The 16,583-nt window shown below is 62.4% G+C and overlaps 1 protein-coding gene across 1 annotated transcript; it reads left to right on the top strand.

Moving 5' to 3' along the window:
• Positions 1-12,270: 12,270 nt before the first annotated feature.
• Positions 12,271-16,300, top strand: LBX2 (ladybird homeobox 2). The gene is made up of 2 exons (XM_084627483.1): positions 12,271-12,914; positions 15,837-16,300. Exons 1-2 carry the CDS (start codon positions 12,590-12,592, stop codon positions 16,199-16,201), a joined length of 690 nt encoding a protein of 229 aa, XP_084483609.1. The 5' UTR covers positions 12,271-12,589; the 3' UTR covers positions 16,202-16,300.
• The last annotated feature ends 283 nt before the right edge of the window (positions 16,301-16,583 follow it).

The raw sequence follows: 16,583 nt of genomic DNA, 5'->3' as shown, positions 1-16,583 counted from the left end.
TATTCTCCTTATTAAAGGAAAATTCATTTGCAAGCAATTTTCATGTGCAAACTGCTCTGCATTTCTGAGCCCTGTGTGGGGCTGGGAGCGCCCCTAATTCAATTACTGCCAGGCGGATCTGCGCAGAGCCGGCATTATTGAGATGGATTCGCTAAATAATATATAAGGGGCAGAAAGCGAGACATTGGCATAAGCACATTAAAGCGCTTGGCTGCTCCTTCCCACCCTGCTAATCGCTTTACACCGACACGGGGGATGCACAGCAGAGCGAGCGCACCTCGAACGGTGGGATTCCCCATCCAAGCAGCTGAGACGGGCCCAGGGTAGGGCCTGAGCCAAACTCCTCTGCCCTGGGAGCACTTGGGCATTGGATCCCTGGTCCCTGCCTCCTCCAGCCAATATGGCTCAAAGATGGGGATGGTGCAGGGTGAAAGCACCAGGTCTGGGGACAAGCACAGGACGGGGTTACGGGCAGAGGGCACAGGACATGGGATTCAGACATCCCAAGGCCAGCAGGAACCGTTGTGATAATATAGTCTGATCCCCCATATAGTACAGGCCAGAGGCCGGCCCCAATATTATTCCAAGAGCAGGTTATTTAGAAAACGTCCAGTCTTGATTAAAAAATTGTCAGGGATGGAGAATCCCCCACAATCCTGGGTAACCTGTTTCAACGGTTAATTCCCCTCCCTATCAAAAATATATGCCTTATTTCTGGGCTGAATTTGTCTAGCTTCAACTTCCAGCCTTTGGATCGGGTTAGACCTTTGTCTGCTGGATTGAAGAGCCCGTTATTAAATATTTGTTCCCCACCTAGGTACCTATAGATGGGGATCAAGTCACCCCGTAACCTGCTCTTTGTTCAGCTAAACAGACTGAGCTCCGTGAGTCTGTCATTACAAGGCAGGTTTCTAACCCTCTCATCATTCCCGTGGTTCGCTCTGACCCCGCTCCAGTTAATCAACATCCTTCTGGAATTTCAGGCCCCAGACCTGGGCACTAGATCCCAGCTGTAGTTGCCCCAGTGCCAGATACAGAGGGAAAATCACGTATCCACTGCTCCTCGAGATTCCCCTGTTCATCCAGCCCAGGATCCCATTAGCTCTTTGGCCCCAGCGTCGCACTGGGAGCTCATGTTCAACTGATTATCCACCAAATTTTTGTCAGCGTTGCTGCTTGCCAGGATAGAGCCCCCAGCCTGTAGGGACGGCCTGTGGGCTCTGTTCCTAGGTGTACGTTTACATTTAGCTGTATTGAAACACATCCAGATCGCTCTGCATCAGTGACCTGTCCTCTTCATTATTACACACAAACACACCTGTCTTTGTGTCATCAGCAAACTTTCTTTTCTTTTCTTCAAGAACCGATCCCTGTGGGACCTCACTAGAAACAGACCCACTCAATGATCATTCCCTGTTTATAATCACATTTTGAGACATAATCAGTTAGCTAGTTTTTAATCCATTTCATGTGTGCCATGTTAATTTTATATCATTCTAGTTTTTTAATCAAAATGTTATCTAGCACCAAGTCAAACACCATACAAAAGTCTAAGTACATTACATCAAAGCTGTTACCTTTATCAGCCAAACCTGTAATCTCATCAGAACAAGATAGCAAGTTATTCAGGATCTATCGTCCATAAACCCACATTAATTACATCACTTTCCTTGAGTTCTTTATTAATTGAGTCCCATATCAGCTGCTCATTATCTCGCCCAGAATCGGTGTCAGACTTCCAGACCTATAATTACCTGGATCATACCCTTTACTCTTTTTAAATGTTGGCACAACATTCACTTTCTTCCAGTCCTCTAGAACTTCTCCAGTGCTTCAGGACTTATTGAAATCAACATGAATGGTCCAGGGAGCTCCTCAGCCTGCTCCTTAAAACTCTTGGGTGCAAGTTAACTGGACCTGCTGATTCAAAAATCTCTTAACTTCAGTAGATGCTGTTTAGCATCCTCCAGATATACTAGTGGAATTGAAAGATTATCATATGAAATGACTACATCGTCTCTTTTCCCGCAAATACAGAACAGAAATATTTATTGAAGACTTCTGCCTTTTCTGCATTATTATTGATACGTCAACCATTTCCATCTAGTCATGGACCAATACCATTGTTAAGATTCTTTTTGTCCCTTACATTTAAAAAAACGCTTTCTTATTGTTTTTAATTCTGCTGGCCAAAGATTTCTCCTTGTGTCCCTTGGCTTCCCTTATCAATTTTCTACAATTACTATAGGGACAGGAATGGGATGACGATTCACAGGCCTGTATGTATCTGTCTCCTGCCACTGTCTCAGAGCTCCCAGTTGGCATGTAGCTAGACACCAATGAATCTTTAAAATTCACACAGTTCTGGGGAAATCCTGGATGGCCCCAGTGGGTCTGCGCTGAACAGCTCTGCTGGAGGGAGCCCCACAGGGGGCTCAGCCATGGCCAGGTTATCTCTCCACACAGGAAACAACTCCCAAAGGTATGTGAACGATGTAAGTTGGGGTTCCCTTTGGGAAGGGCCCAGCCATGGAGCCCCAGCAAGATGGGCCACAATCCCCCATCCATCCACTGCCCCTCACACCCCTCCTCACGCTCAGCCACTCCCACTCAGTTCATCTCACGGAGGCGTTCCTGGGCTGGCATGTGATGCCCGAGCTACCAGATGGTAATAGGGAGCCAGCCCCCTCCCCAGGCTCCCTCAGGGCAGGTTCGCCCTTCCCCAGGTGGGGCACATGTGGCGGGTGGGGGGTGAGCCCCAGGTCAGTCCCTGTCCCAGGGCTCCCCTCACACACACACACTCCATCCCCCATGGCACTCTGAGCTTCATGCTGACCTCCCCTGAGGGGCGTGGGCCCCGGCCATGGGGCAGGATCACCCCCTGCCATGCCCTGGGTGTGTCAGCACTCCCTACCCTGCCCATGTGTCAGCACCCCCAGCCCTGCCCTGCCCTGTGTGTGTCAGTGTAACCCACGCACCTCCTGGGTGTGTCAGTGTAACCCACACACCTCCTGGGTGTGTCAGTGTAACCCACGCACCTCCTGGGTGTGTCAGCGTAACCCACGCACCTCCTGGGTGTGTCAGTGTAACTCACGCACCTTCTGCATGTGTCAGTGTAACCCACGCACCTCCTGGGTATGTCAGTGTAACCCACACACCTCCTGCATGTGTCAGTGTAACCCACGCACCTCCTGGGTGTGTCGGTGTAACTCACGCACCTCCTGGGTGTGTCGGTGTAACTCACGCACCTCCTGGGTGTGGGGCTCTGTCCCATCCAGTGGCACCGAGACCACTTAGAGAGAGAGAGATTATGAGTCTGCTACGTCCTTAGCTAAGGAGCATCTGGCTTTTAGCTCACGCAGTAGAGGCTCACGCACCAAGGTCCAGAGGCCCCAGGTTCGATCCCGCCTGCCCACAACCAGGGTCTGTTGGTGTTACATCAGCACCCCTTGCCCAGCCCTGGGTGTGTCAACACGCCCTGCCCAGCCCTGGGTGTGTCAGCATCCCTTGCCCAGCCCTGGGTGTGTCACTCCCACTCCCCTGAGTGCGCGGGAATGCGGGGGGACAGCGGGTGCCCAAGTGGGCAGGACGTCCAGGAGCAGCTTGGCCTGCGCGGGAGGGCTGGGGGTGAGAGGGCCTCGGGCTGCTGCCTGGCTCTGGCCACGGGTCCTGCTGGTGGCAGGGGAGGGACGCTCGCAGCCAGGGGAGGGACGCTCGCAGCCAGCTGGATTCCAAAGGGAAGCAAACAGCTGTGCTGTCCGTCACCAGGCCAGTGCCATGGTGCAGTGGGGCGGGGGAGGCAGATGGGAGCTACCACCTCCAGTCCCCTGCCCTGCTCAAGGGGGCATGACCCCCCCAGCCACGCTCCATGGGGCCGCAGCCTCTCCCAGCCCGCCCCCCAGCCTCTCTCCATGGGGCAGAGACCAGCTACAGTGCTGCACTCCCAGACCCAGCTGCAGCCCCTTTGCCATGGGAGCATCTTCCTGCCCCAGTGGAGAGGGCAAAGGGCTGCCCGGGCCAGGGAGGGGACTGCAGGCTGGGCCAGGAGAGCTCTAAGGGCCATGCCAGACCTGCTCTGCAGCCAGCTCCCACCTGGCACCTGCCTCTCCCCGCCGGTCACGTTCCCCTTCTCCTCCCATCCCCTTTGTTCGCTGTGTTTCCATTCCTGTCTCCTCAATCCCTGACCCCCATTGCCCCCCGCCACAGGCCTAGGTGGGAGCCTCTGCCCTGCCCTGTGCAGGGACACTCTCTGTGCCCGGCTCCCTTTCTTCGCAGGCTCCATTCCTGGCCACCAGACCAGCTGGCGTTGCCCAGGGCCCGGCAAGCCCTGATCAGTGCCAGGAGCTGCAATTTCCTGGTGCAGGCCTCAGCCTGGCATTAACGGAGCCAGAGCGGGGGGTTGCTCTCGGGCTGTGGGCCTGCCTTGGCTGAGGGGTGGGTGAGTAGCCAGGCACGGCTGTGTGTGTGCCGGGGAGGGGGGCATGGGTTTGCCTCAAGCCGCTAACATAGGTTCAAACCACAATGCCTGATCTTCGCCCGACTGGGCATGCAGGGGAATTTCCCTGGGTTCACGACCCCCTTTGATCCTCAGGCAGCCCCAGCTGTGGGCCTGAGGCCTCGGTCTCCTGCTCGCCTGGGCCGCACTCCTCGCCTGAACCAGGGCGCGTGGCTGGAGCGCGACAATGGCCGTGGCTGTCTGGGTTGGTGCTACCGTCCCCTTGCTGCAACGGGCCGGGCCGTTTTGCTGTTGCCAAACCAAAGACAGCTCGACCCCAAAGGGCTCCCAGGGAGCACGGCCAGGGAGAGGCCCAGACAGGGGAGTGACTTGTCCCAGCTGCCCAGCAGGCCCTGGCAGGGTCTGCATTCAAACCCACCGCCCCTGAGCCCAGTTCCCAAGCCACTGAAGGTCACGAGGCTGCCGGTGGGGGCAGGTATCAACACCCCCCTCACGCCTCCTGTGAGCCTTGGCCCTCCAAGAAACGCTCCCCCGCAGCCGGCATTCAGCTCCCCCAGGGAGCTCTGGAAACGCAGCTGCACATGGGAGGTGGCGGGTGGTGGGGATCCTTCCCCCAGTGCGGCTCAGCACCCCAGAGAGTCTGGCAGGGGGTCTCTGAGCTCCGGCGGGTCAGACCTTTGCGCCTGAGAAGCCACTGCACCCGGCTGCTCCACTCCGGTTCTGTCCAGCTGATACATCCGAGATGGCGGCTCCTTCCAAAGGGACAATGCAAACGAACCCCTCTGCGCTTGGCTTCCAGCGTATCCCATAAGGCGGGGGAGTTGTGGGGGGTCAGGGGGGGAGTTACGGGGGGGGCACTCTCTGTGGTGTTCTGGTCGAACCTGTTCCATTCTATTCCAGACAGGGTTTTACACAGCACTCCTCACTCTGCGGCTTGGAAGTGAGGCATGATACAATGCTGTGTGTGTGTGTGTGTGTGTGTGTGTGTGTGTGTGTGTGTGTGTGTGTAAGTGACATGGTGTGATGTGAGGTGTACTCAGTTTGGTATGATGTGTGTGACATCCTGTGATGTGTGTCTGGGTGTGTGAGACATGGTGTGATGTGTGTCTGTTGAGAGTGCGATTGCGTGATATGGGCGGGTGTCTTTTGGGGTGTAACGTGTGCCTGGTGTGATGTGCATGATGTGTGTCTCTCAGGGTGTGATGTGTGTCTGTTGGGGTGCTCTGTGTGTGTGTGTCTGTGTGACATGGGGGTGTCTGCTTGGGTGTGATGTGTGTGTCTGGGTGTGATATGCATGACACAGTGTGAGGTGTGTGTGTCGGGAGTGACATGTTTATTGGGTTGTGGTGTGCATGACATGGCTGTGTGTGCTGGGGTGTGACGTGCATGTGACATGGGGGGACTCTGCTGGGGTATAATGTGTGTCTGACAGGGTCTGATGTGTGTGACATGGTGTGAAGTGTGTGTGCTGGGGTGTGATGTGTGTGACACGAGGTGTGTGTTGGGTGTGATGTGCGTGTCTGGGTGTGATGTGTGTGACATGGTGTGATACAAGGTGTGTGCTGGGGTGTGCTGTGCATGTCTGGGTGTGATGTGTGTGGCACGAGGTGTGATGTGTGTGTCTGGGTGTGCTGCACGCTGTACTCCATGGGTGGGGGTCTAGGCACTCAGGGGTTGTGCCAAGGAGGTGAGGCCGCCCCACACACTGATCTCAGCTCATGATGCCACCTGCAGCCTTTGCTGTACCAGGCCCCGCTTCTCCCCGGCCCCTTGCACTGGGCCCAGGCCACCCCGACCCCGCAAGGACCCCGCCCGCCCCGCCACACTCCGCCCTGCCAACCCCACTCCCTGGGCCGCCGAGCACCCTGCCCCACCCTGCGCCCGTGCGTGCCCCACCCCTCTGCTGGCGGTGAGCTCCTTGGGGCAGGCGGTGCCTGAGGCCTGCATGGTTTGGGGCCTGGGTGCCACCCTGCCAGGAGGCCTGCAACAGCGCCCTGGCCATGGGGGCAGAGCAGGCTCTGGGGCTAGCTGGGCCTGCATTGTGTGTGTGTGTGTGTGTGTACACCCCTGGGCTGTGTGTGTGTGTGTGTATATACCCCCAGGCTATGTGTGTGTGTCTGTGTGTGTGTGTGTGTACCTCCAGGCTCTGTGTGTGTGTGTGTGTGTGTGTGTACACCCCTGGGCTGTGTGTGTGTACGTGTGTGTACACCCCTGGGCTGTGTGTGTGTTTGTGTGTCTGTGTGTGTGTGTCTGTGTGTGTGTGTACACCCCTGGGCTCTGTATGTGTGTGTGTATATACCCCCAGGCTATGTGTGTGTGTCTGTGTGTCTGTGTGTGTGTGTACCCCCAGGCTGTCTCTGTCTGTGTGTGTGTGTGTACACCCCTGGGCTGTGTGTGTGTTTGTGTGTCTGTGTGTGTGTGTGTGTACACCCCTGGGCTGTGTGTGTGTTTATGTGTGTGTGTGTGTGTGTGTACACCCCTGGGCTGTGTGTGTGTTTATGTGTGTGTGTGTGTGTGTACACCCCTGGGCTGTGTGTGTGTTTGTGTGTCTGTGTGTGTGTGTGTACACCCCTGGGCTGTGTGTGTGTGTGTCTATGTGTGTGTGTCTGTGTGTGTGTGTACACCCCTGGGCTCTGTATGTGTGTGTGTATATACCCCCAGGCTGTGTGTGTGTGTCTGTGTGTGTGTGTACCCCCAGGCTGTCTCTGTCTGTGTGTGTGTGTGTACACCCCTGGGCTGTGTGTGTGTGTGTGTACGTGTGTGTACACCCCTGGGCTGTGTGTGTGTTTGTGTGTATATACCCCCAGGCTCTGTGTGTGTGTGTGTGTGTGTGTGTACACCCCTGGGCTCTGTATGTGTGTGTGTATATATACCTCCAGGCTGTGTGTCTGTGTGTGTGTACACCTCTGGGCTGTGTATGTGTGTGTACGTATGTGTGTGTGTACACACCTGGGCTCTGTGTGTGTGTGTGTGTGTGTGTGTGTACCCCCAGGCTGTGTGTGTGTGTGTGTGTCTGTGTGTGTGTGTACACCCCTGGGCTCTGTATGTGTGTGTGTATATACCCCCAGGCTGTGTGTGTGTGTCTGTGTGTGTGTGTACCCCCAGGCTGTCTCTGTCTGTGTGTGTGTGTGTGTACACCCCTGGGCTGTGTGTGTGTGTGTGTGTGTGTGTGTGTACACCCCTGGGCTGTGTGTGTGTGTGTGTGTGTGTACACCCCTGGGCTGTGTGTGTGTGTCTGTGTGTGTACACCCCTGGGCTGTGTGTGTGTCTGTGTGTGTGTGTGTGTGTGTGTGTGTACCCCCAGGCTGTCTCTGTCTGTGTGTGTGTGTACACCCCTGGGCTGTGTGTGTGTGTGTGTGTGTGTGTACCTCCAGGCTCTGTGTGTGTTTGTGTGTATATACCCCCAGGCTCTGTGTGTGTGTGTGTGTACCCCCAGGCTGTCTCTGTCTGTGTGTGTGTGTGTACACCCCTGGGCTGTGTGTGTGTGTGTGTGTGTGTGTGTACACCCCTGGGCTCTGTGTGTGTCTGTGTGTGTGTGTGTGTGTGTGTGTGTACCCCCAGGCTGTCTCTGTCTGTGTGTGTGTGTGTACACCCCTGGGCTGTGTGTGTGTGTGTGTGTACACCCCTGGGCTGTGTGTGTGTCTGTGTGTGTGTGTGTGTGTGTGTGTGTACCCCCAGGCTGTCTCTGTCTGTGTGTGTGTGTGTACACCCCTGGGCTGTGTGTGTGTGTGTGTGTGTGTGTGTGTGTGTGTGTACCTCCAGGCTCTGTGTGTGTTTGTGTGTATATACCCCCAGGCTCTGTGTGTGTGTGTGTGTACCCCCAGGCTGTCTCTGTCTGTGTGTGTGTGTGTACACCCCTGGGCTGTGTGTGTGTGTGTGTGTGTGTGTGTACACCCCTGGGCTCTGTGTGTGTCTGTGTGTGTGTGTGTGTGTGTGTATACACACCCCCTCTCCCCCGGCTGCTCCTGTCTGTCCCGCTCCCCGGCGGGGCCGCACCGCTGTCACCATATGGCGCGGCTCCCCCCGCGCGCTGCGGAAGGATCCAGCCGCCCCCAATGGCTCGTGTGAACGGCCCCGTCTATCCGAGTCTCCGAGCCCCGGGGGCGGGGGAGCGGGGCCGCGGCCCGGCTGAGTGCCGGCAGCTTTTAACCCCTTCACCGCCAGACCGCGGGGCGCAGCTCGGGCCCCAGCGGCTCCGCTCCCCCTCTCCCCGCCGATGGGACCGGGGGGAGGCCGGAGCCAGCCACGCCCGGGGCGGTGGCTCTGTCCCTGGCGTCCGCGGCGGCCGTTCTCCGGCCCGCACGGTCCCGGGTGGGGTCCCGGTCTCCCAACCGGGCCCGGCGGGGGCTGCCACGCGGGGCCCCAGCCCCGCTCCCCGGGTGCTCAAGATCAAACGTCACCAGCGGCCCCTGCAGCCGTGCGCCCCCGGGGGCTGTGGCCGGACGGCATCCCGGCGACCGCGGGGCCGGGCACGTCTCTCCGGGTGTCTGTCTGTCCCTCAGCTCCTGCCGCGCCGGGCGCTGAACCCCGCTGCGCCCCACCGGGCTGGGGGCTTCCCGGCCCCTGCCAGGCACTGGGGTTCCCTGCGCTGTAGACCTGAGAGCCCAGCCCCGCCTCGGCCTGCACCCCCAGGCCGGACACGAGTCCACTCCGTGGAGGCCAGGTAGTGTCCGAGTCTCCCCGGCTAGAGCAGCCGGCGCGGAAGGAGCGGGGCCCGGGCTCCAGGGCCAGACCCGCCGGGCCTCAGATCTGCAGGCACGAGCACCGGGACCGACAGCCGCGCCCGCGCTGCCTGCCCGGCCCCTGCCTGGGCCAACAACCGCTAGCGCCGGTCCCGGGACCCGTCCCGCTGGCCTCGGCTCCGCTCTGCGGGAGGGCGCTTCTCCGCCAGCCCTCCGGACACCGCTGGGGCCTGCCTCCCCGACCCCGCAGCCCGGGGGCTGCCCAGCACCCTGCCCGGGAGGGTCCTGTCCCCGGCCCAGCGGCTGCTGCGTCCAGACTGGAGGCACCAGAGAGAAAACCCGGGAGCTCCCTGCTGCGGCTTCGCCTTTATCCCGCCAGGCCCGGCCCGGCCTGAAAAACCCGGGCTCACCAAAGAACGGAGCCGTGTCCAGCCCGGAACGGAGAAAGGGAACGAGACACCGAGACAGACGGACAGACAGACAGAGATCGATAGAGAGATAGATACAGGGGGTGGCTGGGGATAGATAAAAAGAAAAGGAGGACTTGTGGCCCCTTAGAGACGAACCAATTTATTTGAGCATAAGCTTTCGTGAGCTACAGCCCACTAGACAGACAGGCAGGTAGGTAGGTAGATAAAGGGGGTGGCTGGGGATAGAAGGTAGCTCGGAGATGTGTACGGGACATCACAGACCGATGGGACCGACGGGTGTCTATGGAGATGGATCGATGTGTATCGGACTGCTAGAGAGATCATTAACATTTATCTGTGCTTCTGCGCGTGTAGGGAATAGCAGTGATTGTGTCTGTCTGTCTGTCTGGGTCTTTGTGTGTCTGTCTGGGTCTGTCTGAGTCTCTGTGTGTGTCTGTCTGGGTCTGTGTGTGTGTGTGTCTGTCTGTCTGGGTCTGTCTGTCTGTCTGGGTCTGTGTGTCTGGGTCTGTGTGTGTGTGTGTCTGTCTGTCTGGGTCTGTCTGTCTGTCTGGGTCTGTGTGTCTGGGTCTGTGTGTGTCTGTCTGTGTCCTTCTGTCTGTCTGGGTCTGTCTGTCTGGGTCTGTGTGTGTGTCTCCGTGCGCGCTGGGCAGACGCAGGAGTGCGCAGCAAACACAACCCGTCTAGGGAATAGGGGAGATCGCGGTGTCTGTAGCAGTGTGGGGGGGGGTGCGGGGCAGCCGTGCAGCCGGAGGGGGTCTGGCTGGGGGTCAGTGCACTGAGACGCGGGCGGGGGTCGATGGCGGGTTCCCTGGGTCGCTGGGTGCAGGATGATCCTTGCTCAGCGGGTTTGCTCCAGCCCCGCGGAGAGACCCTGCACGCGGGGGCGGGGGGGCTGTCTCCCAGTGCCGCTCTGAACCCAGCATCGCAGCTGGGCCCTGGCTGGCCGGGGCGCGGGGCACTCTCCCTGTCCGCCCCGGGGGCCGAGAAGGGCGCTCACCTGTCCCGGGCGCGCTCTGTGTGTGTCCCGGCCCCAGACAGCCTGGCCGCGGGTCCCCGGCTGCCGGCCCAGCTGGCGCAGCGCAGGGGGGTTTACAAGTGCGCTGGATCATAAAGCTATTTGTAAGCGGGTTTATAGCCGGGCCGCTCACTGAAACCCAAAACCAGCGCAGAGCCCCGGGCCCGGAGCCCTAATCACTGCCAGACGCGGCGGCCCCTGCGCTTTTATGGGGCATTTAGAGCAAGGGAGCTAATAAATTTCTGGGACGGCAGAAGCCCCGCAGGGGGGACGGGGAAGCCGGGGTGAAGGGCCGCAGGAGGGAGCCGAGCACCCGGCTGCAGTGGGGAGGGGAGGCGCGGCCCAGACGCGCCGCACATGGCCCGGGCCCGCCGGCCGCAGGAACTTTGAAAAGCTCTTTACGATAGTCCAGGAAAAGCCTTTTATCGCTCGCCTTTTATCGCTCGCCTTTTATATGGCTGGGGCCGGGTCTGCCTTGCATTAGCGAGCGGGCTGGAGAGGCCGGGGCGCCGGGGGAGGCTGGGCCCGGGCCTGGGGCTCGGCAGGCTGCAGCCGCGGCTCCCACCCGAGGGCTGGAAGGGGCAGGCGGCGAGCAGGGACGGCTCGGTCGCTCATGGGGTCCACACGACCCAAGTCCCACTCGCGACAGCCGCAGGGCAGCTACGGGCAGAGCCCGGGCCGCCCCGGGTCGCCCCCGGGCCCGGGTCAGACGCGCCACCACCGGGGAGGCTGACAAGGACCCGGAGCCCCGGCACTAACCCGCCAACAGCCGGGAGCCCCGCGTGCAGCTAACCCCGGCGGAGGCCGAGCCAGGGCCCCGCCGGAGCGAGGCGGAGAGCGGCTGCGGCGAAGGGGCGAGCGCCTGAGCCCAAACGGCCCCGATCCCGCCCCTGGACGCTGGGGTCCGCGGGGCGCCTGGCCCAGCCCGGCTCCGCTCGCCGATTTGTCGGTAACGGCCCGAGAACAGCAGTGGCCACCAGCCAGGGTCGGCCCGGCCCGCCCCGCCCGCGCTGGCTCCCAGGACAGGGACGGTCGCCCCCGCAAGAGCCTCCTTGACCCCGAGGCCAGCAGCGCAGCCGGGCGCGCTGGGAACCGCTGCTCGCAGAGCTCCGGGGGCCCGAGCACAGCTCCCATCCCGCCGCCGGAGCCGGCCCGGAGTGCTCAGGCGCTGGGCGTGTGCAGAGCGAGGCCCGGGGCAGCGGGTCCCCGGGGGCCCGGAAAGCGAGGCCTCCCACAAGCCGCCAGACCGAGCTCCCGGCACCTAGTGGGGCTCAGCCGGACAGAGCCGAAGGGCCTGGGCCAGGCCGCTTTGCGGCTCCCTAACCCCAGCCGCGCCGTGAGCTCTGGCCGGCGGTACCGCCGTGGAGGGGGGGCCTGTGAGCTCTGCGGGGATCCCAGGTCAAGAGGCCGCGGGTTCGGGCTCCCAACCAACTGGGCCGCTTGTGTCTGCAAAGGGCTTCTTGGGCCTGGTCCTCGGGACCGCCCCCCTCCCCGCAGGGCCTGAGCCTCGGGGACCCCCCCGCAGCGGGGCCTGAGCCTCGGGGACCCCCCCCCGCAGCGGGGCCTTGTAAGGGGGGTCCCCCTCCCACTCCCAAACTTTGCTAACTCTCCAGCTGAGGCTCCTCCTACCCCGGTGCCCAATTAGTGACTCTGGCCCTGTCCCTTTAAGGCTCCAGCGCCGGGCCAGCCAGGGGGAAGCTTTGGCGAGAACTGAACTCTCCGAATCAGCAGTGACTCGTTAGCGGGGAGCTGGGGGGAGCCCCGGAGCTGGGAGCCCGGCGCGCCGGGCCCCGCGCCGCCCTCGCTCCTAGGCCCGCGCCGGAGGGACTCGGGGAAGTGTGAGAGTTGGCAGCAGCTGGAGTGGGGCGGAGGCTGGGAGCCCAGGAGCGGAGTCTCCTAGGGGGGACCCGGCCCCATGGCCCGGGGGGGCTGTTGAGCCCCTGCCCGGCGGAGGACGCGGAGCCAGGAGCCCGGGGGCTGGCGGGCGCACCCCTCTTTTGGGGCCATGACCTCCGCCAAGGAAGGGAAGGCGGCGGGCCCCCTCTTGTATCCCTCCGGCCAGGAGAGGCGGAGGAGCCCGCTGGACCAGCTGCCGCCCCCGGCCAACTCCAACAAGCCGCTGACCCCGTTCAGCATCGAGGACATCCTGAGCAAGCCGTCGGTGCGGAAAGCGCCCTGCGCCCCCTCGCCTCGGCTGCTGGACAAAGCGGCCGACTCCGGAGCGCCCCGGAACGGCGTGCCTGCCCCGTCCTCCCCGCTCTGCGCCCTGGAGGAGCTGGCCAGCAAAACTTTCCAGGGGCTGGAGGTGAACGTGCTGCAGGCTGCGGAAGGTACCGGGGCGCGGCCGGGGCGGGACAGGGGCCCGGGGAAAGCAGGGCCAGGGCCAGGGCAGCCCCCCCTGGGCTCCTGGCCCTGCCCGCTCCCCAGCCGGGCCTTGCCGACCCTGGCTGCCAGGCGGGGAGCACCGCGGTGACCCGGCCGATCCCTGGGAGAAGGGAAGGGGAGGCGACCCCGAATCGCACCGGGCTCTTTCCGGGACCCTGGCGGCCCCGCGGCGCTCCAGCCCGGGGCCTGGGACACTTCGGTCCCGGAGAAAGCGAAAGCGCCCGGGGCAGGGGAGTTCCTGCAACGGCCGGTAAGGGTGAAACCGGGCCGGGCTGGGTGGGGCTGCAGCCAGAGCGGCCAGGGAACGAAATGCAGCCCTGGGGAAAGTCGAGCAGGGGAAAGCCGCAGGGACCGGGGCCTGCGCGCTTGGAGCGGGGAAGCAAAGAGACGGGGCTGAGTTTTCGAGATCCTCAGCCGGGTGGTTCGTGTACCCCGGGGGTACGCAGGGGTCTGCCAGGGGGACAGCAACTCTCTAGAGATTTGCCTAGTTGTCCAACAGGGACAACAAAAGCACCAGCGAAGTCAGGACAACCGAACATTTCCTCCAGACAATGGCTTGCTTTTGCCGCTGTAGGCTGAAATGTAAGCGCCCTATTTCTAGTCCAACGGATTTATTTTGTAATTCCGTGGTAACAATGAGGAAGGCAGCCATTGTTCGGTGCCGGTGAGCAGGGACGCTTCTGTATCCTTAGCTCTGGCTTTGGGATTTGGGGTGCCCCAGACAGATCAGACTCCGGAGCGGCTCCGCGGCCGGGAAAGGGCGCGAGCCGCTGCCTTAGCTTGCGCCGGGGCTTGTCTGCGTGGAAGACTCCTTCCCCGCTTCCTAGACAGACCGACCCACGGACAACCAGACAGACCGACCCCGGCAGACGGATCCCAGCGATGTCCGTGCAGCTGCCGAGCGCTTCTCCGCGGGGCTGCACCCTCCCAACGCGAAGGAATGAGCGGCAGGTTCCCGTTTCGGTTTACACAGACGTCGTTACAATAACTGGACCGGTTAAATACATACTCCGCGTGTCGCTGGGACAAAGTTTTGTTCCGCAGCCCGCGTGAGAACACCGAGATTTACACTAACGCGCGCTGGAGTCCGCTCTCCCGGGCCGAGCGGTGCGAAACGCGGGCTCTGAATTTGCGGTCAGAGCCCCGCGTATTCCACCACGTTTTCGTTTTTCTGAGACTCACGCACACGTCTGTATTCCGAACAGAGCCCGGCGTAACTCGCCGCACGAGCAGCCAGGGATGCGCCGCCAAGGAGCTGCAGCAAATAGACTGCGGGACGCGAGAAATCCCGCGCTAACCCGCATCGTCTAGTTTATTTCGGACTTTCTACCTGGCACACCCAATCGACCCGGGTCCCGGGAAATGTGTGATTCGACTCAGCTCGCGGGGTGCGCTGAAACTACCCAATCCACTGGCAGACACCGGCCAAGGGGTGTCTAAAATCGTTTCTTCCGCAGGACCCCTTAAGCTCATACGAACCCGCTGAGTCCTGCTGTATTTTCCCGCTTGCGGGTTTACAGGCAGAGCGGGGTGTATTCACTGTATCGGAGCCAGCACATTACTGCCGAGAAATCCCCCTGCGCGCCCCTCCGAAAGTTCAGGAAGAGACTCGAACGTGCCCGACCTTTTCAGACAATCCGGTCCCCGCACACCGGTCTCCGGTCTCCCCAGCGGGTCTGTTTCGTACCCGCTGGAGCGCCGTGTCGGGACAGACGCCTTGCTAGCCGACAGAAAGACCCAATATTCGGTCTTCTGCACAAACGCGTCTCAGATCGTCAGCCGGGGCCCGTTACTCTGTCGGGCGCCCGGGGACGGTCCGGGGCAGAAGCCACCGCAGCGGTCTCCTCGGGGAGATTTTACTTCCCAAGTAAACGCGCCCGGATTTCTAAAACGGAAGAAAGAGGAGGAAACGTGCGGGCTGTTTTAAACCGGCCTGGGTCTCTAAGCCAGGGGATTTTCGTTTCAGAGTCGGCGAATACACGCACGGATTGTAACCAGCGCAGCGACCGCGGTGTGTTAGAGCGAGATTGGCCGCCGGCCCCTGTCCCCGCAACCCCCAGCCCCGGCTCGCTCCCCGCATTGCACCCGCGCCCTGCCTGGGTCCGGGCTACAGGGCTGCGGCGCCTGGACATGAATCCGCGCGGAGAAGAGAGTTTCGCCGAGGCCGGGAGCGTCTGTGTCAGTCTGGGCCGGGCCGGGAGATTTCGGGTCACTCCAGTGTCTTCGCCTAGTTTGTCTCCAGTTGTCCGCGGCCCCTCGCCGCTGGCCCGGCCTCAGCCCGAAGGACAATCCGCGGGCTGCCCGCAGGGCCAGATCCGCCGCTGCTGCGAGCTGCCCCAGCCCCGGTGAAGTCCAGGGAGCGGGACAAGTCACAGCAGCCGGCTCTGCCCCTGGCAGCGGGTGCGGGGCACAGCCCCGAGCGCTACGGAACGGGGCCGCTCCCCGGGGCCGCGGGGTTCATGGACAGGCCTCGGGGCTGCAGGGGGGAGAAGGGCAGACGCGCTGGGTCCCCCGCAAACGGGCAGAGGGAGGCCGTGGGTGCGAGACCCCAGCGCCGGCGGGGCCCTGCCCCAGTTCTCCCTCCCGCCCCGCTGCCCCCATCTCAGCTGCTTTCCCGGGCCCCGGATGCGGGGGAGGGGGTTTCTTCTCCCCCCCCCAGCCGAAATGAGCCCGGGCTGCGAGGTGCCGTATCTGGGGCCGAGGGCCCAGAGCAGCGTGTGGGGGGCTCGCAGGCCGCGCCACAGGGAGCCGGAGCCGCGTCCCCATGGCCGCGGGGCGCCGAGGAAAAGGCCCCGGCTGGGGGCGGGTGCAGGGAAGGTGCCCCCGGCCAGCAGCCGCCCTGACCGCCTCTCCCTCTCCCCTCGCAGGTCGCGACCCGCTGGGCGCCTTCGGGCCGCGGCCGGCCTCCAAGAAGCGGCGCAAGTCGCGCACGGCCTTCACCAGCCACCAGCTCCACGAGCTGGAGCGGCGCTTCCTCTACCAGAAGTACCTGGCGCCGGCCGACCGCGACCACCTGGCGCAGCAGCTGGGGTTGAGCAACGCGCAGGTGATCACCTGGTTCCAGAACCGCCGCGCCAAGCTCAAGCGGGACCTGGAGGAGATGAAGGCCGACGTGGAGTCGCTCAAGAAGCTGCCGCCGGCCGCCCTGGAGAGCCTGGCGGGCATGGCCGAGCTCGGCGAGCCCCCGGGCCCCGAGCCCTGCTCTGAGGAGGAGATCGAGGTGGACGACTAGGGGCAGGGGCCCAGCGCCCGGGGCCCGCGGCGGGGGCCCTCCAGGCAGCCGGTTTGGGGGGCCGGGCCGGGCCCCCTGCCTGCGCCCCTCTGTACTGAGAGCCTAGGACTTACCAAATACACCTCACTGAGGGGGGAGCCCCCTGTGCCTACCCCCCCCAGGGCGCGGGAACCCTTCCCCCCGCCTGCCCCCTCCTTCCCCCGCCTGCCCCCTCCTTCCCCCGCCTACCCCCACCCCTTCCCCCCTCGGGGAACGGTACCCTTCGTCCCACCTGCCCCCCGCTTCCCCGCAGGGCTTCCCCCCCTCTGGGCCCGGGATATCCTTCCCCGCTCCTTCCCCCCACCTCTTCCCCCCTTCTGGCGGGTACCCTCCCCCCCGCCTG

This window comes from Lepidochelys olivacea, assembly GCF_965140295.1.
Source record: "Lepidochelys olivacea isolate rLepOli2 genome assembly, chromosome: 4".
Taxonomy (NCBI): domain Eukaryota; kingdom Metazoa; phylum Chordata; order Testudines; family Cheloniidae; genus Lepidochelys; species Lepidochelys olivacea.
This window is presented reverse-complemented; position numbering and strand designations above follow the sequence as displayed.